Source organism: Lacerta agilis, chromosome 2 (genome assembly GCF_009819535.1).
Source record: "Lacerta agilis isolate rLacAgi1 chromosome 2, rLacAgi1.pri, whole genome shotgun sequence".
NCBI lineage: Eukaryota > Metazoa > Chordata > Lepidosauria > Squamata > Lacertidae > Lacerta > Lacerta agilis.
In genome coordinates, this window is record NC_046313.1 from 111488099 (window position 1) to 111509432 (window position 21334).

At 46.7% G+C, this 21334-nt stretch overlaps 1 protein-coding gene and 1 non-coding gene across 2 annotated transcripts; both read left to right on the top strand.

The window, feature by feature from the left end:
* The first annotated feature begins 1298 nt into the window (after nt 1-1298).
* LOC117042735 (endothelial zinc finger protein induced by tumor necrosis factor alpha-like) lies at nt 1299-16577 on the top strand. The gene is made up of 8 exons (XM_033142360.1): nt 1299-1386; nt 2275-2352; nt 7647-7787; nt 9906-10034; nt 11329-11415; nt 12480-12502; nt 13295-13401; nt 14422-16577. The coding sequence occupies exons 2-8, from the start codon at nt 2311-2313 to the stop codon at nt 15828-15830; spliced, it is 1938 nt and encodes a 645-aa protein (XP_032998251.1). The 5' UTR covers nt 1299-1386; nt 2275-2310; the 3' UTR covers nt 15831-16577.
* On the top strand, nt 7111-7231 carry LOC117043079. The gene has a single exon (XR_004426158.1). It is a non-coding gene; the product is annotated as a U6atac minor spliceosomal RNA (small nuclear RNA).
* Nucleotides 16578-21334: the final 4757 nt, after the last annotated feature.

Genomic DNA, 21334 nt, shown 5'->3' on the forward strand with positions numbered 1-21334 from the left:
CTCCCAGACGCCAAAAACCTGGAAGTAAATGTTCCGGTTTTTGAACATTTTTTGGAAGCCGAACGTCCAACGTCACTTCCACCGAGTACAGGAAGCTCTTGTAACCGATGGGGAAGCCACAATTCAGTTGTCAAACGTTTCGTAAGCCAAACAGGCTTCTGGGACGGATTACATTCCACAACTGAGGTTTGATGGTATTATTATTTTTAAAATCATACCACCATTCATCCGAAGATCTCAGGGCGGTTCGCAGCATAAAGAAGCGATAAATAATAGTACTGTAATAACTTCTGCCTGTCACACGGCTGCAAAAGGCAGAGCAGCCCCCCCTCCAAAGAAGAAATAAAAAGTTGGCAACTCTTTATTTGCTTTGCTCTTAATTCTTGCACTCAACATACAGTGTATACAGCCACAACCGGATGGTTGGCTACTCTCCCCCTGGAATATTCACCTGGCGCCTTCATTATACACCTTTGGGCACCAGGATAAAGTATTCCTTTTCTTCCAGGCCTTTAGCTGATTGACATCCAATGCCCATAAATGGGTAACTGGAGACGGATTATTGGCTTTGTTTTGTTCTTACGCTTATTGTGTATTTTGAGTGGGGGTTTTTGTATTGTAATTTCATGTTGTGAGCCGCCTGAGTTCTATGGATGAAGGGCGGTATACAAATTCGATGGTGACCATGAGCTCTCCGCGGCCACAGGATGGCCCTGGCTAGTCCTGGCGGAGGCGAAGCAGAAACCACGGATTCTTCTCCATATTGCTCCGCTCCGCTTCGCAGGGCAGCCGCGCCGGATTTTGCCCCCGGGCGCTGCCCGTGTGAACGGTGAGCTCAGCCCGCGCCTCCTCCCGTCTCGGATCCCTGGACCCCGAGGGGCGCGGGAGACAGGCAGCGGGGAAAGAGGTCTCCTTTCCTTAAGCGGCGCGAAGCCACGTCTACACGGCGCCCCTCTAACCCGGTTTCAAACCGGTTCCCTGAAAAGAAACCAAACTCCAGAAGCGGGGCGAGGAGAAGGGCAAGAAATAAAGAAACTATAAATGGAAACAAAAGCCCCCTGTTTTGAAGGTTTATTATCCCCCACTGACTCTTTCTTCTCTGCAAAATTGGTCTCTGCTCCAGACGCTTCAGCTCCTCCGATCCTTTTGCAAAGCTCGCCGCGTCCATCGCCTCGCAAGGAACCCTGGGAGTTGTAGTCCCGGAGGCCGCGCCGAGAATGGCCGCGCCGGGCCTACCGCCCTACAACTCCCAGGGTTCCGCGGGAGGGGAAGCGAGTGGGTGGCTAACCGGTTTAAGTTAGCAATGCAGACGTTCCTCCCAAAGACTCGGGGATTAGAGTGGCTGGGCTCCGCTGGAGCTGCTCCGACAGATTTGCAGTATTAGTAGTATTGTATTTATATTTATATATATTTATATTTTTTTATTTTCCTCCCGCTTTCCTTCACAAGAAAGGATCTTTTAGCCTGCGGGCGGGGGAAAGAAGAGAGGGGTGCACTTTGCACATGCTCAGAGGCATTCTCTTAAACGAGTTTCCGCCTTCCCCCGCCCCCGAGTCCTAGGTGGGTGTGGGAGGGGGCGGGCTGGTGGGTGGGCGATCCTTGCAGGAAAGGGTAGCGGGGCGCGCTTTGCACATGCTCAGAAGGAGCCTGGCCTTCCCTGTTGCATCACCCTCCGCCTGCCGGAGGGACTTCTCGACGCCTTCAGACGAGCTTGGCTGCCCTTCGCCATCCGTTTCCGTAGGCTGGGGTTCGGGGGGGGGGAAAGGGAAGACTTTTTGCACATGCTCTAAAGCATTTTAAAAATAATAATCATAATAATAAAAACTCCCGTCGTATTTGGATGTTCTGTTCTCCTTCCGCCTCTGCCCGCAGCCACCTTTTCTTTTCCCTGAATTATTATTTTTTTTTTGGGGGGGGGAGTTGAAGTTAGGTTGTGCTTGCTTCCCGGGGAGAGGTGGGTGGTGCTACGATTTGCACTCTGCATGTGCTCAGGGGCTCGGCGCAGCAGCACGTGGGGCCTAGCGATTGCTCCTCCTGATTTTTCTCCTGATGCGGAAGGAGATCGAGAAGCAAAATGTTCTACGATGGAGCCTTGGTAGCGCTGCAAACTTGAACTCACGACTTTTCTACAACCCCAGAGAGAGAGAGAGAATCGGGTTGCTTGCTTTTTCTCTCCCACAGCACCCGGCTTTCCCTTTACAAGATTTTTCTTTAAATTTAAAACTCCCTTTTCTTTTCATTACTTTTCTTCCCCTCCCCTCCCCCCCCCACTAGGAGCACAAAAATTTCAACCATCACCCCAGCTTTATCATGGACACCGGAGTTGAAAAGGGTGCAGAAGAGAAAATTCAGGTAGGAATTATCAGGGAGGAAAGGGGAGCGGGCAGAGTTCCACATTCAACAAAGATCATTTACTTAAAAAAGAAAAAGAAAAGCTGTATTATTTTGTCTGGGTTACAGTGTTGCTTTTGAATGGAGGAGTTTGCAGGTTCGAACCACAGTTGCATGTGTGTAGCCAAGGGGAGGTGTGGAAGCATCTGCCCCCCCCAAAAAACAATTTTTAAAAAATCAATACAAATTCTGAGGTTCTGCCCCCACTTTTTATGGAGAAGGAAGGGAAATTAGTGGCAGAGAATCTGCTTTTTATGCAGAAGGCCCCAGGTCCAAACACCAGTGGCATTTCCAGGTAGAATCAAAGAGATGGAAGGGACCCCTAGGGTCATCTAGTCCAACCCCCTGCAATGCAGGAATCTTTTGTCCAATGTGGAACTCGAACTCATAGGACTGGGGAGCTGGGGGGGGGGGCTCCTGCCTGACACTCTGGAAAGCTGCTGCCAGTCTGTGTTGACATTACTGAGCTAGATGGACCAAGGGTCTGATTCAGTATACAGTGGTACCTCGGGTTACATAGCTTCAGGTTACAGACGCTTCAGGTTACAGACTCCGCTAACCCAGAAATAATGCTTCAGGTTAAGAACTTTGCTTCAGGATAAGAACAGAAATCGTGCTCTGGCGGCGCAGCAGCAGCAAGAGGTCTCATTAGCTAAAGTGGTGCTTCAGGTTAAGAACAGTTCCAGGTTAAGAATGGACCTCCGGAACGAATTAAGTACGTAACCTGAGGTACCGCTGTATGACAGCTCCCTTTGTTCCTAATTATCTGAGGACAGGCTGTAGCTCAATGGGAGAATGCTTGCTTTGTCCCGGGTTCAATCCCCGAAATCTCTAAAAGAGCACCTGATTGGCTGCTGTGAGAAAAGGGTGCTGAACTTTATTCAATAGCTGAGCCTTTCTTACGTTCTAAAACAGTGGTTCTTCAAACTTTTTTCTCCAGGCCACACTTTCAGTATAAAAATGTGCTCAGACCGCACCAGTTTTTCATTTGATAATATTTTGGAAAGCAAAAAAGAAGCAACACCTTGCAGCACTTGATTTATAACGTAGAACAAAACTACTTTATAATATAATCGTGCCACGCTTAGAAAGTGTAAAACGATTCATCCCTTAAGTACGTATACAAACTCAATGAGAGTCGTCAGCTGGCAGCATCACTCGATGCTCTTGCTCGCATTTTGGAAAAAAAATATCTGGACATACTCTGCAAATAAATAAATAAAATCATTTTGATGCTATACTACGCTGAAATGTTTAAATGTTTCTTGGTGGTTCACAAACTGCGGCTGGTGCAAACTGCGGCTGGTTGCAAGGTGGTCTGGGCACACAATGCGACTCCTGGCCCAACCACACTGGCTACCAGTTAGTTTCAAAGTGCAGGTTTGGACCCATAAAGCCTTATATGGATCAGGATCCCAATATCTCGACCGGGACATTCGCAGGGAAACCAAAACGCTTGTTTACAAAATCAAAAATTCTTTCCAGTAGCACCTTGTTTACAAAGCTATTGTACTACCAACCTTACTGTACGCTTGTGAAACATGGACCACTAATAAACGGTCCATCTCCAACTCCTCGAAAGATTCCATCAACGGTGTCTCCGGAAGTTTTTTGCACATCACTTGGGAAGACAGGCAAACTAATGCCAGTGTACTGGAAGAAGCAAAGATCACCAGTGTTGAAGCAATGATGCTTCAACATCAACTTCGTTGGACTGGTCATGTTGTGCGGATGCCTGTTGATTGTCTTCCAAAGCAATTACTCTAATCCAAACTTAAAAATGGAAAGCGTAATGCTGGTGGTCAACAAAAGACGTTTAAAAGACTCTCAAGACAAATCTTTAAAAATGTAGTATAAACACTGACAACTGGGAAACTGGCCTGCGAGTGCTCCATTTGGAGAACAGCCTTTACCAAAGGTGTCATGGACTTTGAAGACGCTCAAACTCAAGACAAAAGGGAGAAACGTGCTAAGAGGAAGGCATGCTTGGCAAACTCTGACCATGATCAACTCCTGCCTGGAATCCTTTGTGCCCACTATGGAAGGATGTGTGGATCCAGAATTGGCCTCCACAGTCACTTACGCACTCACTGTTAAAGCCGTATTCATGAGTGATCGCCAAAGAAGAAGATGAGAATACATTGAGGACCGCCTCTCTCCATTTGAACCTTCCTGCAAACTCTGCGATCATCATCCATGTGGGAAATCTGCAGGATGGCAACATGAGAAACAGGCCTTTTCAGTGGTGGCTCCCAGTTTGGGGAATCCTCTCCCCAGGGACTCTCCCCTGTAGCCCTCTTTGTCGTGTTTTAGGCTCCAGACAAAAAACTTTCTCTTCAGCTGGGTTTTTGACCCTAAGTCTGAAAGTTTTTTAAAGTATTTGTGGCTTTTCTAGGGCAGGGTCTGCTAGGCCCCACGGTTATTTGTACAGAGGGTGTGTGTTCATTTTATATTGACTGTGTTTGTTGTAATTGTTTTTGATATTTCTTTTTTGTGTCTGTAAGTTACTTTGAGCTGTTTTTATGAGTGAAGCGATTAGTAAGTATTAATAATAGCTGAGGAAGTACCATCCTCCTTGGGCCCATGAAAAGCAAGTCAAGACTTTTGTGGGTAAGCTGAGAGCCTGTTTGGACTCTGGAAGATAACCTGGTGTGTCAGAAGGAAAATGAATTGAGATATATATAGTAACTTGGGCTCCATGATCACTGCAGATGGTGACAGCAGTCACACAATTAAAAGATGCCTGCTTCTTGGGAGGAAAGAAATGACAGACCTAGACAGCATCTTAAAAAGCAGAGACATCACCTTGCCGACAAAGGTCCATATAGTTAAAGCTATGGTTTTCCCAGTAGTAATATATGGAAGTAAGAGCTGGACCATAAAGAAGACTGATCGCCGAAGAATTGATGCTTTTGAATTATGGTGCTGGAGGAGACTCTTGAGAGTCCCATGGACTGCAAAAAGATCAAACTTATCCATCCTTAAAGAAATCAGCCCTGAGTGCTCACTGGAAGGGCAGATCCTGAAGTTGAGGCTCCAGTACTTTGGCCCCCTCATGAGAAGAGAAGACTCCCTGGAAAAGACCCTGATGTTGGGAAAGATGGAGGGCACAAGGAGAAGGGGACGACAGAGGATGAGATGGTTGGACAGTGTTCTTGAAGTGACTGGCATGAGTTTGGCCAAACTGCGGGAGGCAGTGGAGGATAGGGGTGCCTGGCGTGCTCTGGTCCATGGGGTCACGAAGAGTCAGACACGACTGAACGACTGAACAACAACAATAGTAACTTTGTACTCAGGTAACATTTTTATATGTAACTATATTTTTGCAATATTTTATTTAAGTTGTCTGTTGTTTCAGTTTTCTGTATACCACTTAGAGATATTGTTAATATATTAAGCGGTATAGAAATTAAATGATGATAATAATATTTTTTAATGCAGCAAGGGTTGGGTCTTATCCCAATGAAGTACAATTAAATTTATTAAAACAGGAATAAAATATATCTTTCTATTTTTGTAATGTCCTTTGGAGATCGGCCAGACCTGCATACCAGACCAGTACACCACTACTCCCTGTTCCTTATCTTGAAACAATGCGTTTAACGTCTCCTGTTATAAAAATAAAACTTTGAATTGGTCCAACTTAATCAGTCCACCCTTCTAGATTAGTCAAACAAGTTGTGTTCACAGCAAATGCTGTTTTTTTAGCATTGATATTTCTAGTATGCCAAGCACATTCTTGGTTTTGGTAATATGTCTTATGTCGTAACTTCCATCCAGATACACTTTTAAAAAACAACAGTAGTTTGCTGTTTGATACAGTTTTATTAGATATTGCTGAAATGGTTTTGCTTTAATGATAGTAAGCTATGTTGAATCAAAATTGTTGCAGAAGTTGCAAGGCATGTATTTTGGTCATACGATTTATCGACTCCTTTCATGTGGTTGGATACCTGTGGAATGTAATCTTGTTTTTCTTTGATAACGGGGGAGGTCTCCTTCCAAGGAAAAAATGGCTACAAATGTCCCTTCATTTGAGCATCTCTCATCCCTTTTCCTTGTACAATTCTAGATTTGCTGATTCTGGTAATTATGATTTAATTTCTGAACTCTGCTTCAATAATCAACATTTTAGATTTGTAGTAATATTCACAACAATACTTTAATTTTGTACGGCCTTCATGCCATTAGCCTCATTTATCTTCTTTTCTGTAGCGCTTAAGTTCTGAACAGGTCAAAATTTCATGGTGGTTGTGGGGAGACAATGGGTGAGCACAGAATGGTCCCTGAGCTTTTCAGAGGAAGGAAGGGATAACTGTCCTTGTCAGCTTCCTGCCACCCCAATTTATTATTTTCTTTATAAAAAATGTTTATATACCATTGTATCATAAAAACACACCACTGCGGCTTACAACATTGTGAAAATAAAAAACAGAGTAAAATAATAAAAATAAACATCAATAGACAGATGGCTACATGGCACGCAAAATAGTGTTTGATGTTGAACATGGACTCTGAGGGGTTGGTCTTATTATTATTATTATTATTATTATTATTAATTGAGTTTATATACTGCCCTATACCCAGAGGTCTCAGGGTGGTTCACATAAAAGATATATATGAGCATACAGACAGTAAGGGTGGTAGTAGGATGCCAGAGGTGAATTTATTTTTGGAAATGAAGTTGAGATTATTAGAAATGCATAACTTAGTCTATTACAGCTATAGGAAAGAAGATGTTAGTATTCCCCTCGATAAAGATGGAAGATCTCCTAGTGGCTTTTAATACATGCAACATGATTTAAGGCCTTGCCACGTAATTTGTGGCCTTTAATCAGTTGGGAAGAAGCCATAGCATAGAGCAGGGGTCCCCAAACTAAGGCCCGGGGGCCGGATGCGGCCCAGTCGCCTTCTAAATCCGGCCCACGAACAGTCCGGGAATCAGCGTGTTTTTACATGAGTAGAATGTGTCCTTTTATTTAAAATGCATCTCTGGGTTATTTGTGGGGCCTGCCTCGTGTTTTTACATGAGTAGAATGTGTGTTTTTTGTGGGGCATAGGAATTCGTTCATATGTTTTTTTCAAAAACATAGTCCGGCCCCCCACAAGGTCTGAGGGACAGTGGACCGACCCCCTGCTGAAAACGTTTGCTGACCCCTGGCATAGAGCAAATGTTTCAAAGGTAGAAACGTCCAGGTTCAGTTCCTGGCATCTTGAAGCAAATCAGCAAGCAGGTAATGTTTCTCTTTCTTCAGGTGATGCCGAAGGAGCGCCTCACCCTCCTTAAACAAAAGAGAGGAGACAGTGAAGCTAAGCCTGAGAAGCCAGTGGACAGCAAGAAGATGCTGACTGACGACGAGAAAGTTGAAGCATCAGCTGCCAGTGTGGAGATAAAGGTTAGGAACACCCTCTCCTGTTTTTCTAGGGCTCCTTAAGCCCTTGGCGTGCTGCACAAATTTTTTTTTTTGGGAGATTATCTCTGTGATGTTAGGGTGCCAAAAGGCCTGAGCCACTTCCATTAAGTATAGACAGTCCTGAGGTGGCAATGTCCTGATTCGGTACGAGGCAGCTTTCTGTAACTCTGGCAGATATTCCCACCTCTGCACCAGTGTTAGAAAACTCAAAATATATAAGCTAGGCGTCAAACGGCTTCTTAAAAACCAGGGTTACAGTTGCCAAAACGGAACGCTTAGGTGCCATTTCTGGGCCAGGCGGCTCTACGGTTGTATTTTTCAATGCAGCGTTTTGGTTCCTGAAATTCATTCCGATTGTGCAGATAAAATATAGGCCTAGCGGTTATAATTCTACAGGATGTGAAAACAGTCAAGATCCAGTGATTCCCAGGCATGCACCTCTAGATGGTGGAGACGTCAGGTGCCATCATGGCACCTGGGAAGTGGCCAATAACCAGGTGCAAAATGCACCTGGAGAATTTCGAACACTGCTTTGCACCAATGCGGCTGGTTCCAGAGATAACTGGAAAAGGATCTGTAGCTGGTTTTCCTCACCCCAGTTAGGCACAATTCAACTTCTTGGAATGGAAATGATAGGTATCTTCCTATTTGTGATGACCTTCAGAGGCAAACCAGACCACCATACCAGACTGGTTCTCCACCACTTCCCCATCTTGAACCGAGGCAGTCATGTCTCTTCTCCTCCTTTAAAAATAAAGCTTTGAACAGGGCTTTATAGATTACTTAGTTGTCTTCACAGCGGATGCTATTTTTAGCATTGATATTTTTGGCAAGCTCAGATGTGAGCCAAGCACATTCTTGTGTAATTTAGGATTTGATAATGCATCCACGTAACTTCTGTCCTGATACGCTTTTTAAAAATAGCAGTTGTTTGCATTTGGTGTCATTTTATTAGTCGTTGCTAAAATTATTTTGCTCTGAGGGTAGCCAACTGTTTCATAATTGCTTATGATTTATCAACTCCTGCAGTGCAGAAGGAACTTTAGAAATTGGAACATAAGCCTTACAACCAGTTAAACCAGTAAACGTTGCCTATAGGCCCTTCGGATGCTGTTGGGCTCTGACTCCCATCAGCCACCCAGCCAGCACGGCCATGGATGATGGGACTTGTAGTCCAGGAACATCTGAAGGGCAACAGGTTGCACATTTATGAAGTAGGAGATAAAAACCTAGCCTATCCACATTTGGAAGGTTCCCCATCCCTTGTGTAAGCTGTTAAATGTAATAATACTGTAAAACACACACACACACACACACACACACACAAACACACTCCAAAACTGGTCTGAGGTATGAGTGTTTCTACCTGATGGTTTGTTTCAGACAGTGGACCATTTTTCTGGGCTTATCAGCCAGCTTGTGTCTGATTTCCAAGCTACTCAAAGTGCATCTATGTCACTGCAGGATGCCAAGGTACATGTACATTGAGTTGAGGTGCTGGCCTATGGGTTGTTTAAACCATGGTTTCCTGTTACACCCATACCAGGAAACTGAGTTAATCCCCAGTTATGAAACCAGGACTGATTTCTAACTAGTAATTCAGCCACGTGCCCAATAAACAACGGTTTCTGTCAGAGAAGGTGGAGCCTGTGACCGATGCTTGCACAAATAGCACACAGAATAATGTTCCAGTTACAGGTAGGTAGCCATGTTAGTCAAAACAAAATAAAAAATAATAAAAAAAAATCCTTCCAGTAGCACCTTAGAAGCACCTTAGAGATCAACTAAGTTTGTTCTTGGTATGAGCTTTTGTGTGCATGCACACATTATCTGAACATGTGTGCATGCACACAAAAGCTCATACCAAGAGCAAACTTAGTTGGTCTCTGAGGTGCTACTGGAAGGATTTTTTTTATTTTTTATTTTGTTTAGACAGAATAATGTAAGCCAGATTCATAAGGGAACACTCCATGATGACCCAACTGCTGTTGCTTGCTGAAACCTTTTTAAACCACAGAAACTGCTGTGGTGATCAGGAATGTTATTCCAAATCAGATCCTAAGGGTTTCATTTTTTCTCCTTCCTACCCCCCATTTTCAGCAAGAGAAATTGCAGGAGAGTCTCGGTGATCCATTAGACATCGTAAGCGAGAAGGTTAAAGGGGACAGCAGCAGCGACGAACTGATGATCGAGGATCCTACGGAAGAGGAACACGGAAACAGCAATGAGGTACTGATCAGCCGGAGGGGTGGTTTTTCTTACGGTTGTGGCCAAATTTTCCTGGAAATACAGGCAGAAATATTTTCCCGGAAATAAAGGAGGAAAAATTATTCAGTAGTCCTCCCAAGACGGTCAGCAATTTTCAAGTGGTCCGCTGGGGAGAGGGGGAAGGGAGTTTGGGATTTTTGTCTGTCAGCGTTGACACCTTGAATTGGGTTTGGTAGTTGGCAAGCAGTTGCAGGAATAAGCCATGATACAACCAGTTCAATCCCTGTTAAGGCTTCTGCAAATATCACCGCTATGGGCCATGAGCTTGATGGCACAATGATTCTTAATCTCCTGCTAAACCAGCATCCCAAGGCCATTTGCGCGGAAGAGAAGACAACGAATGCTTTTAAAACAAGACTAAAGCCCTAACAAGTGGCCGCCCGTGGTGAAGACCTATTTAGCCAGCTGGGAAAGACTGTTGGAACAAAAATGAGATTTGATCGCTTCCAGGAAGTGGGTGCTTGTTGTATCTCAACAAGAGTGCTATTCCACAGAACAGGGGTTGCCATGCTAAAAGCCCTGTGCCAGGTTACTTCTGAGGCCTTTGGGAATTTTAGGGTAAACATTCCTTCTGACTGCAGCATGATCTACTGGGTGTAAAAGGGATAAGGCAGTCTCCCAAGTAAAGGGGTCCTGAGCTGTATGAGGGTCTTATATGTTAGTACCAGTCATACTTCGAGAAGCTACTAACATGAGTTTGGCCAAACTGCGAGAGGCAGTGAAGGATAGGCGTGCCTGGCGTGCTCTGGTCCATGGGGTCACGAAGAGTCGGACACGACTGAACGACTGAACAACAACAACAACCAGTCATACTAACAGTCATACCTTGGAAGTCAAATGGAATCCGTTCCGGAAGTCCGTTTGACTTCCAAAACGTTCAGAAACCAAAGTGCGGCTTCTGATTGGCTACAGGAAGCTCCTGCAGCCAATTGAAAGCCCCGTTGGACGTTTGGGTTCCAAAGAACGTTCACAAAACGTCCGAGTACCATGGCATTCGGGATCCAAGGTACGACTGTATATCATAGCTGAAGTGGCAGCGGGGGGGGGGGGGGCCTTAAGGCTGAAAATGTGGATAGACTTTGTGGCTAGGTTGGGACGAAAATTGAAGAGAGACACTAGGAGAGTGTCTGGCCACACAGATTCTTAATCTTCATAGTAACTGGAGCTGCATATTTCTTTAAAAAGGAAATCCTCAAAAGGAGGAAGCGGTGGCCATTGGGTTTCTGTTGATCTTAGTAATTTTATTCATTGGAAGGTGTTGCCAGATTCCGAAGCGATGGACCTGAGGAAAGAGAGGAAGGAAGAGGATGGAGAAGAAGGAAACAGCAGCGAAGAGATAGTGGTAAGGTGGAGTTCAGTAGGGTAAGCAGACTCAATAGTTGATCTGACATGGGTGGGCAGATTCCTTATTGACCCAAAACACAGAGCCAGGCCGACTATCATAAATTTCAGGGATTTCCAGCGTAGTGCCCAAGGATGCCAGCATGCCTGCCAGTGCCTCCTGTAGTGGCACCTGCAAAAGGCCTTTGTAAATATCCCCTGAAAAGTCCACAACGTACAGGAGACCCTTTGCTCTTCTTGCCGAGTTCCTGTTTGCACTGCCTCAGCTTCTCCTAAATTAAAAACTCCCTCTTAAATGTGCTCACATTTCATTGGATTTGCTTAGCTCCTTCCTTCCCTTCTGCGCTGAACAGGGGAGAGGTGCAAAGAGCTTCTCCCTGTGACTGGCGGGGGTTGATGTGGGTGCCTTTCCCCCCATTGATTGGGGGGCATACCCACATTATCTTGTGGTCCTGTTTCTTTTTTTTTGTTAAAACAAAATAAAAATTTCTTTCCAGTAGCACCTTAGAGACCAACTAAGTTTGTTCTTGGTATGAGCTTTCGTGTGCATGCACACTTCTTCAGATACTTTTTTGTTGTTGTTGTTCATCAGTGTTACACCACGCCACCATGGCGGCCATTTTGTGACTGGTGCCCCCCGCACTTTCTCAACCTCTCTAATATCTATATATTTATTATCTATATATTTTAAAAAAGAAGAAAGAAAATGTGTTACCATTGCAGTAACTGTCCAGTGTCAGTGAGCTCCACAGCTGCTGTCCATTTTTATTAGCTCCTTTTTCCAAACGAACATTAAAAACAAGTTTGGAACAATCTAAAATTTTCACCTAGGACCTCCGTACAGGCTTGCGCCTCGGGAAGGTCACTTTGGTACTGCAGTTTGACTTCACCCCTGCAGGGGCACTCCATTGCCCCTTGGGACAGATGCCAACAACCTGCTGCTCTTGCTGGGCTCTCATTTTTTTGTGAGAAAGCGAACAATTTTTCCCTGTACAGCTCATGGTTTGTGCCTTCTCTCTCTCTCCCTCTCTCTCTCTCTCTCCCCTCTGCCAACACCCATTGTAGGATTCGGGAAGCATTGAAATCAGGTAAGAATCCGCCTCCTTTAGGGCTTTTTCCCCCCAGAGGTGGGGGTGGGAATCGTCATACTTGTGTACATCTGACGCCCCATCTGTACCATACCTTCAAAGCAGACAGTATTGTGCCAATTTAAACAGCCACAGCTTCCCCCAAATAATACTGGGAAGTGAAATTAATGGGCCTACAATAGCCAGGTTCATTAAGAGCCAGCATAGGGTGTTGGGGCCTGCAAAATCAGGGTCAAGTAGTAAGATAAGAACGACCTACGACCTTCCAGATGTTGCTGGAATCCCAGTTTGCCATCATCTCTGGCCATGAAAAAAAGGCAACACATGGACCAAATAATGTAGGGCAAAATGTTTCTATATATTGTCAAATAATATTCAGCGAAATTGTTTTATATAATATCAACTAATATGCAGCGAAGACAGCATTCCGGATAAGTACACTGTTTCGGTATATCTTCTTCAGTTCATAACTTAATATACATGCCGCATGTAACACAGAGGTTCTTTTTTTGCATCATCTCTGGCCATGCTGGCTGGGGCCAATGGGAGTCCAGCCTTACCCCTGTTGCCCATCCTTCCTTCAAGGAATGGAAAAATAAAACACTTCTCTGAGGTATTTTGTGCTGAAGGTCTTGACAGGGATACGAACCCAGGACCTCTTGTGCATTAAGGAGGCTTTTTATTAATGTAGAGTCTCTTTTTTTAGCTGTTCAAACATAAAACTGTCTACATGGTTCATTTTCTATTTACTTATCCCCCCACCCCTCTCTCCCACTGCCTCATAATCCTCAGGGAAGAAGAGGACACTCTGGCGCAGAGACTTGAGGAGCTCAAACGGAAATACGGTGATCTGTGTCAGAACAGCCCTGCCTTCCAGGAGATGATGCTGAGACTCAAAGGTCTGCATCTTCCACTCAGCGCTGGCCAGATAGACCTTTGTTTGTTAAGGGTTTGGGGATATTTGGCTCTGAAGGGCAAACAACAGATCCCAGGGTGGGTGCCCTTTAAATGTGAGCTGCCTAGTTTGCTTCTAATCCCCTTTCATTTGAAGCATTTTTGCCCCCCTCTTTAGTCGAAAATGCTCGAGAGTGACTTGGAAAGATCAGTCGTAAGAGGGCTGGCCCTCAATACGAAAGACACTGATGCATGTGGAAAAAGTGATGGGGAGGGAGGAAGGAGAAAAGCAACTGCACCCGCTCCTTGAAGTTGCAGTTCTTATAATGACTGACTCAGATGGATTATTATTATTATTATTATTATTATTATTATTATTATATACCCCGTCCATCTGGCTGTGGGCACATCCCAACAGAATATTAAAAACACGATAAAGCATCGAACATTAAAAACTTCCCTAAACAGGGCTGCCTTCAGATGTCTTCTAAAAGTCAGATAGTTGTTAATCTCCTTGACATCCAGGGAGGGGGGCGTGTTCCACAGGGTGGGTGCCACTACCGAGAAGGCCCTCTGCCTGGTTCCCTGTAGCCTCACTTCTCACAGGGAAGGAACTGCCAGAAGGCCCTCAGAGATGGACTTAATGTCCGGGCTGAATGAGAGTTCAGGTAGCCTGATGGATTGGCTACTAGTTGATGTCCGTTCAAGGATGGCCAAATGCAGTCAGGCTTCCTCAGCAGAGGCAATGGAGTAGCCTAATGGACTGGCTGCCAATAGGTAATTAAATTTAAGTTGCCAGCTTGATTTCAGTTCTGTCTTTGCAGCAGGAGTAGATCTGCTGAAATGAGTGGACCTAATACTTAGCCGCTTTCGTTATTTCAGTGGGTCTGAAATACAACCCATGAGGACTAGAACCTTGCCTCCAAACGGCGCCTGCATAATAATCTACCTTTGCTTAGCCAAATCTGCTGCTGCTGCTCCTTTTGATGAATTCTCTCCCTGTCTTGACGCTCTCGTTCCTGCAGCCGGCTGGTTAGGCCACAGCAAGGAAGGGGAGCCTTCTCTGGGGAGCTCGGAGCGGCTGCAGCTGAACCGGATGATGTGGGGGGGAGACGAGGTCAGCTTCCCCCGGGGGGAAGGCCAGGCCGGAGCATCCGAGGGCCACTCTCTGGACAGCCGGGGACCAATTTCCATCCCTTTCGGCAGGGGTTTCTTCGACTTCAGCGAGTTCGCCGTGCAGCAGAGCTTCCTGCAGAAGAAGGGCCCGGAGGTCTCCAAGGGCTTTGGGGTGGTGGGCCTGAGCCCAGGCGCCGAGAAGCCTCCCCCAGCCGAGAAGCCCTACAAGTGCAACGAGTGCGGGAAGAGCTTCGGCAAGCGCTCAACGCTGAACACGCACGGGCGGACGCACACGGGGGAGAAGCCCTTCAAGTGCTCCCACTGCGACAAGCGCTTCAGCCAGAGCTCCCACCTGCAGCTGCACGAGCGGACCCACACCGGGGAGAAGCCCTACAAGTGCCTTCTGTGCGAGAAGAGCTACAACCAGCGCTCCAGCCTCATCATCCACGAGCGCAGCCACACCGGGGAGAAGCCGTACACCTGCCTTGAGTGCGGGAAGAGCTTCAGCCAGAAGGCCACGCTGGTCCTGCACGAGAAGAGCCACCGGGGGGAGAAGCCCTACAAGTGCCTGGAGTGCGGCAAGGGCTTCAGCCTGAGCGCCGACCTCATCCGCCACCAGAGCATCCACACTGGGGAGAAGCCCTACACCTGCTCCGAGTGCGGGAAGAGCTTCAGCCAGAACTCGCACCTCATGGCCCACATCCGGACCCACACGGGCGAGAAGCCCCACAAGTGCCTGGAGTGCGGCAAGGGCTTCAACTGGACCTCGGAGCTCATCGCCCACGAGCGGACGCACACTGGCGAGAAGCCCTACCAGTGCCTCTACTGCGAGAAGAGCTTCAGCGTGCGCTCCAGCCTCAGCAAGCACGAGCGGACCCACACCGGGGAGAAGCCCTACATCTGCCTGCAGTGCGGCAAGGGATTCATCCAGCGCTCCAGCCTGGTGGCGCATGAGCGTTCCCACACCGGCGAGAAGCCCTACATGTGCCTCGGCTGCGGGAAGTGCTTCCGCGAGAGCTCCCAGCTCATCGCCCACGAGCGGACGCACACCAGCGAGAAGCCCTACGTCTGCCCCGAGTGCGGGAGCTGCTTCAAGGCCAAGGCGGCCCTCATCCGGCACCAGCGCTGCCACCTGGGCGTGAACTCTTTCATATGCGCCGACTGCGGGAAGATCTTCTCGTCGGCCGCCGAGAGCCCCGAGAAATGCCCCGAGTGCGTCAACTTGGGTCTGATGGCCGACCTCGCACAAGCCTCTGGAGATGCCTACCTAGAGGTGGCAGAAGGAGAAGGAGAAGACGGAAGTGAGGCTAAGATATGAGAAGCTTTTTTCCTTTTGGCCGGTGACCTCTTGCACCCTCTTTCAGGTGAAAGGATGGCGTCAAAGAACTGTGGCGCATCTGAGGGTGAACTCTTGTCTGGTCAGTGAAGGAAGAGCCAGTGAGCACGGTTGCCTTCTCCAAACATAGCTGTGAAAAGGATGGGGCGGCCCTCCCCTCCATTTTGGGCTAACTGCTTCCTTCTTTTTCCTTCGCCTTTTTTCTGGCCCTACAGCTCTCCCTTCTCCATGTTGGGCTTGGTAAGGAAGGGGAGCTATAGAGGTGTGAGGCTGCTGCCTAGCAACAGCCCACCATGTTCTCCATCGGCCTCCCAGGAAGCAGGAAAAGGCCTGTGCCTGGCAAGAACAGGCGCATATGCCTAACCATTCTCTCCTTGTGACAAAACAATGCACATTTTCAGACCACTGGGGGAGGAAAGCATGGGGTGTGGGGGGAGAGAAGATTGCGTATAAGAAGGAGGGACGGTGACATGGTTTGAGGCCTACCCCACTAGTCTCCCCCTCAAACCCTAGCCTAATTTTGTTTTTATCTGGTGAGGAGGAAGAGGAGGGTTTGGCCTGGCAATTGGGCAGCCATTTTGGCATTGATTCATGCTGTGGCTTGGCCCAGATAATCCCCTCGCTGTCAAGCCCTAGCCGGACTGCGACGTTGCTTGGATTTGGCAAATGAATTTCGCCCGGGCTTTGCTTTCCACAGAATAAGTTTATGAAGAACTGCCCATCAGGACAAGGTGGGGTGGCAGAATGGGAATAGCACTGAGGTGCCTGTCCATGCGTTGGCACATGGCAAAGGATTCAAACCCATGCTGGCCATTTTACCCTGAGAAATGGGTTGGAACTGTGGCAGCACAATAGGAACGGACCAGGAATAGAAGCAAAACTGGCTTTCTTTTTTTAGATGAATTACGTTTTGATTGTGGGAAATGAATTCAATGTTTTGTCTTGTTTAGCATCTGGCTTGGGTAGCAGTCTCAACTAACGGTGTATGTGATATTATTTATTTATATATATATGTACGTCTGTGAACTGTCTCCTCCTTGTCACGCTGAGGGTGGGCTTTTTGCTGGGGCATCTGATTTTGTTTTATCCTCTCTCACATACATTTTTCAAACATCTCCAAACTGCTGGAATGGGCACAGAATTGGACTTTGGTTTAGAGATGTAGCAGGATGCAGTGGTAGAATCCAGAAAAGGGTCTGACACCACTCCCACCCCCCCTTTTGAATCACACAGATATGTTTGGTTGAAAGGAGAAAGCTAGCAGATAAGGGGGGAAAGAGTCTAGCCCAGACCACTTCTTGCAAGGGAGTTTTTTAAGTGAGGAATCATTTTTTTAAATGCAGTTCGGTACAAGTTACAGCCCCATTTTGCACTTCAGGACTCTGCCACCTCATTCCGTTCTTTGTGGAGACAAGGCCTTAGAGCAGAGATGGAGAACCTCTGGCCTTAAATATGGTGGTGGACTATCTCCCATCACACCAGCCTGCAGAGCAGCTGGGCATGATGGCAGTTGTAGTCCAGCAACACCCGGGAGGAAAACCTTTTTTTGCCATTTCTGCCTCGGGAGACTGTCAAACACCTCATACCAGGTTCAAGGAACCTTTGGGTGTTGCTGAACTACAATTCCCTGGCTGCTGGCCATGCTTACTGGGGTGGTGGGAGTTGTAGTTCCTCACACCGGTTTTAGACAATTGGGCACCAGCCCAAAGAACCATGGGAGTTTCTGTGAAAGGGACAAAGAGTTTCTTCTCCAGCAAATAATTCTCCTCAGCAACCTTCCCCAACCTGGTGCCCTCCAGATCTTGTTGGACTCCAGTCATCCCTGACCATTGCTGTACTTCCCGAGGCAACCTTTGGTCCTCCAGATGTTGATGGACTGCATCTCCCATCAGCCCCCACAAGGGATGCTGGGTGTTGTAGTCCAACAGCATGTGGCAGGCAACCATTTCCTCACCTTGGCCTTAGAAGGCCCTAAAGGCCTCACAGGGAGGGTCATTCCCCTGCTTCACCCAACTCCTGAGCTGCTTAACTGGAGGGGGGGATCTTGAGTGATCCTTTCCCCTCTACCGCCGGTTCAACGAATCTTGACTTAGATTGACTTGGTCCAGAAGTAGTCCCTTTTTCAGATGTGGGTACCATTATCTCATGGCCCAGATGCCTCGTTTGAAAGTAGAAAACGGTGTCGGATTCTCCCTTTACGTGACGAGCTTTCAAGCCAGGGAGAAGAGTAGATTTAGAAGTCTGGCACCCACGTACTTCAGATACTGGGGAAAAGATTATAAAGAGGGAGAAAAGCACAGGTGCACTTTCAAATAAGTAATGCCCCTCTGCGTGTGATGTTTCTGTCACTTATTTCAGATAAACGCATAACTCTGGAGAATCTATGCTGGTATTTGGGAAAGGCCTCTTCAGAGTGTGGCATCTGACGGGGACCCTTTACCGCTGTGCTAGATCCCAAATACAGGAATCTGCTGTCTAAAAGTTGGGTGGTTACCTTAAAAAAAACCCACAGAAGTAAGAATCACACATTTCATTCCTGCCAGCAATATAGGAGGTGAAGCTGTGACCCTCCAGAGGATGTTTTGACTCCCATCAGCCCTGCAGCCACCATGGGTTGGAGGGTGATGGGATTTGTAGTCCCACAACCTCTGGAGGGCCACAGGATCCCCAGCCCTTATCTATATCTACGCCGCCATAATCTTCACTGGTGTATGCAAGACACAGCGAGCTTGTAGCCTTCAGTATGTTTTTGAACTCTCAGCTCCCATCCCCAGCCTGCATGGAAAATGGTCACAAATAATGGGAGTTGTAGTCCACGTTTGGAGGGCCACAGGTTCCTGTGTTGCACTCTAGGGTTTATTTAAGACCATGAATTTCCCCTGAAAAATTGGACGCTACTAGCAAGAAAGGGGAGACGTTACTGAACAGCCCTAACAAACAAAGCGACTGCCTGTGCGTAGCTCTTTTTAATCCCTTTTTGCTGATTTTTGTTTTATTTTATAAAATGGTATTGTTCGCTTTCTCTCTCTTCATCTCTAGCTTTGCTTTGAATACAAATATGCTTTGTTTTGAATGCCTTTCTGCCCCTCTTTCTGCTTTATTTCTTAAGCTGAATAAAATTTATCTTTGCAAAAGCAGGATGTTTCCACGCTGGTTGTCTTGTCACACCGTTGGACTACAACTCTCAGCATCCCTAACCTTTCTGGCTGTGCCTGATGGGTGTCGGAGTTCCATCTGGAGGGGGCTTCTGTGTCCTAATGGTTAATTTTTATTTGTTTTACTTAAGATATACACACACACAAACACCCCAACTTGGAATGAATCTGTTTCTTTTTCCGAAGAATTTAAAGCAGAGCTTTCCAAACTTTTCATGTCGGTGACACACTTTTTAGACATGCATCATTTTGTGACACAGTAATTCAGTTTTACAAGCAAACCAGAGGTTAAACTAACCCTTTTCTAGCCCCCGGGACCATTCGTGTGACAGACCTTCACATTGCAGTCAATGCACTAACATGTTGCAACAACACCGTTTGGAAAGCTCTGATTTAAAGCCTCCATTTCCCCCACCATTTTATCCTTCCAACAATCCTTTGAGGTAGATGAGGGTGACTTACCTCACAAAACGTCACCCAGTGAGCTTCATAGCTGAGCGAGCGGTGGGGATTTGAACCTGGGTCTCTTAAAAAGCACAACGCCAAACCCAGCCACAATTTGGGAAACCACCATTGGGTGGGATGTGTTGGGTGCCTCATTTTTAGTCAAGATCTCGTCTGTGGATGAAACCGATTTAACACTTGCTGTAAATGTATAAAATGTTCAAATATATAAAAGGATGTCATATAGAGGAGGGAGAAAGGTTGTTTTCTGCTGCCGCAGAGAAGCGGACACGGGGCAATGGATTCAAACGACAAGAAAGAAGATTCCACCTAAACATTGGGAAGAACTTCCTGACAGTAAGTGCTGGTCGACAGTGGAATTTGCTGCCAAGGAGTGTGGTGGAGTCTCCTTCTTTGGAGGTCTTTAAGCGGAGGCTTGACAGCCATATGTCAGGAATGCTTTGATGGTGTTTCCTGCTTGGCAGGGGGTTGGACTGGATGGCCCTTGTGGTCTCTTCCAACTCTATGATTCTATGATTCTATTTCATTCCAGAAGGACTTTATTCTTTTACAATCCCACCATACATGGAGAAAAGTACCTGTCTCTTTTCCACATCTCCAGCATATTTTTGTTTGGTTCTTATAAATATTTGATAACTTCTTGGGTGTCATATACCAGCGGTAAAACATTTTGATCATATTCTCTTTAATCGTGGAGCATGCGGTGAAGTTCATAGCACTCTTCCACAGCTTTCCCCACTTCTCTAGTTCAATAACCTGGCCTAGTTCTCTTGCCCACTTAATCATGCTTGGCAGGGGGTTGGACTGGATGGCCCTTGTGGTCTCTTCCAACTCTGATTCTAAATTAATGGATAACAGTCCCTCAGCCCATGATGTTCTCTTCAGTACAGTGGGACCTCGGGTTACATAAGCTTCAGGTTACATAATCAACTAACCCAGAAATAATGCTTCAGGTTAAGAACTTTGCTCAGGATAAGAACAGAAATCGTGCTCTGGTGGCGCAGCGGCAGCGGGAGGCCCCATTAGCTAAAGTGGTGCTTCAGGTTAAGAACAGTTTCAGGTTAAGAACGGACCTCCACAACAAATTAAGTATGTAACCAGAGGTACCACTGTACTATCAGTAGCTCTGGGGACTAGCCCACGGCCTTCCAGTTGTTGCTGAACTACAACTCCCAGTTGGGGATTATGGGAGTCGCAACCTCACATCTAGAGGCTGTGTCGACACCTAGGAAACTCATGCTATGCCAGTTGCAGCTGGTGAGGGTTGGAAGGGCAGCGACTTGGGTGAGGAGTGTCCTTCAGGCGTTACAGAAGAATCCTCAAAACAAAATCGAAAGAAGAATCCTCAGAGGCTGATGGCAGCAGTTCCCAGGGGATGGGGTGCAGGATCCTACAGCGACAGGGGGGACAATCTGTGAAGGACCAGGAAGCAAGTCCCTCTCTATGCTGCTTTTGGTCTTTGCGTCTGAACAGTCTTGTCTCAGAGCCGTAACGCCAAGAAAATCCAAATTCAAGCATCTACCCGCCTGTACCAAACACCCCATTCCAAATTTCCTCTCCACATAAAACCTGTCAATAATAAATTTCCATTTCGTGTGGCTAGGAACTCTTGGGGAGATAGGAAGCTTCATGGTAATCTGCCTTCTACTGAGTCAGACCACTGGTCCATCTAGCTCAATACGGTCTACACTGACTGGCAGCAGTTGTCCAGGTTTTCAAGCAGCAATCCTTCCCAGACCTAAACTGGAAATGCCTGTAGTTTGAACTTGGGGTTTTCTGCATCCAGAGCAGGCATTCTTTGAGCTACATCCCTTCCCTTCAGAGCTGTCATGCAGGGTGTGTTGAATAGCTGGAGGGCAAGTTAAT

Excerpts from the sequence above, each read along its gene's own strand:
- LOC117042735 (XM_033142360.1), top strand. The coding sequence starts at position 2,311 with ATGGACACCGGAGTTGAAAAGGGTGCAGAAGAGAAAATTCAG. Across the intron at positions 12,503-13,294 it reads TCGGGAAGCATTGAAATCAG|GGAAGAAGAGGACACTCTGG; the intron begins GTAAGAATCCGC and ends CATAATCCTCAG. Across the intron at positions 13,402-14,421 it reads GATGATGCTGAGACTCAAAG|CCGGCTGGTTAGGCCACAGC; the intron begins GTCTGCATCTTC and ends TCGTTCCTGCAG.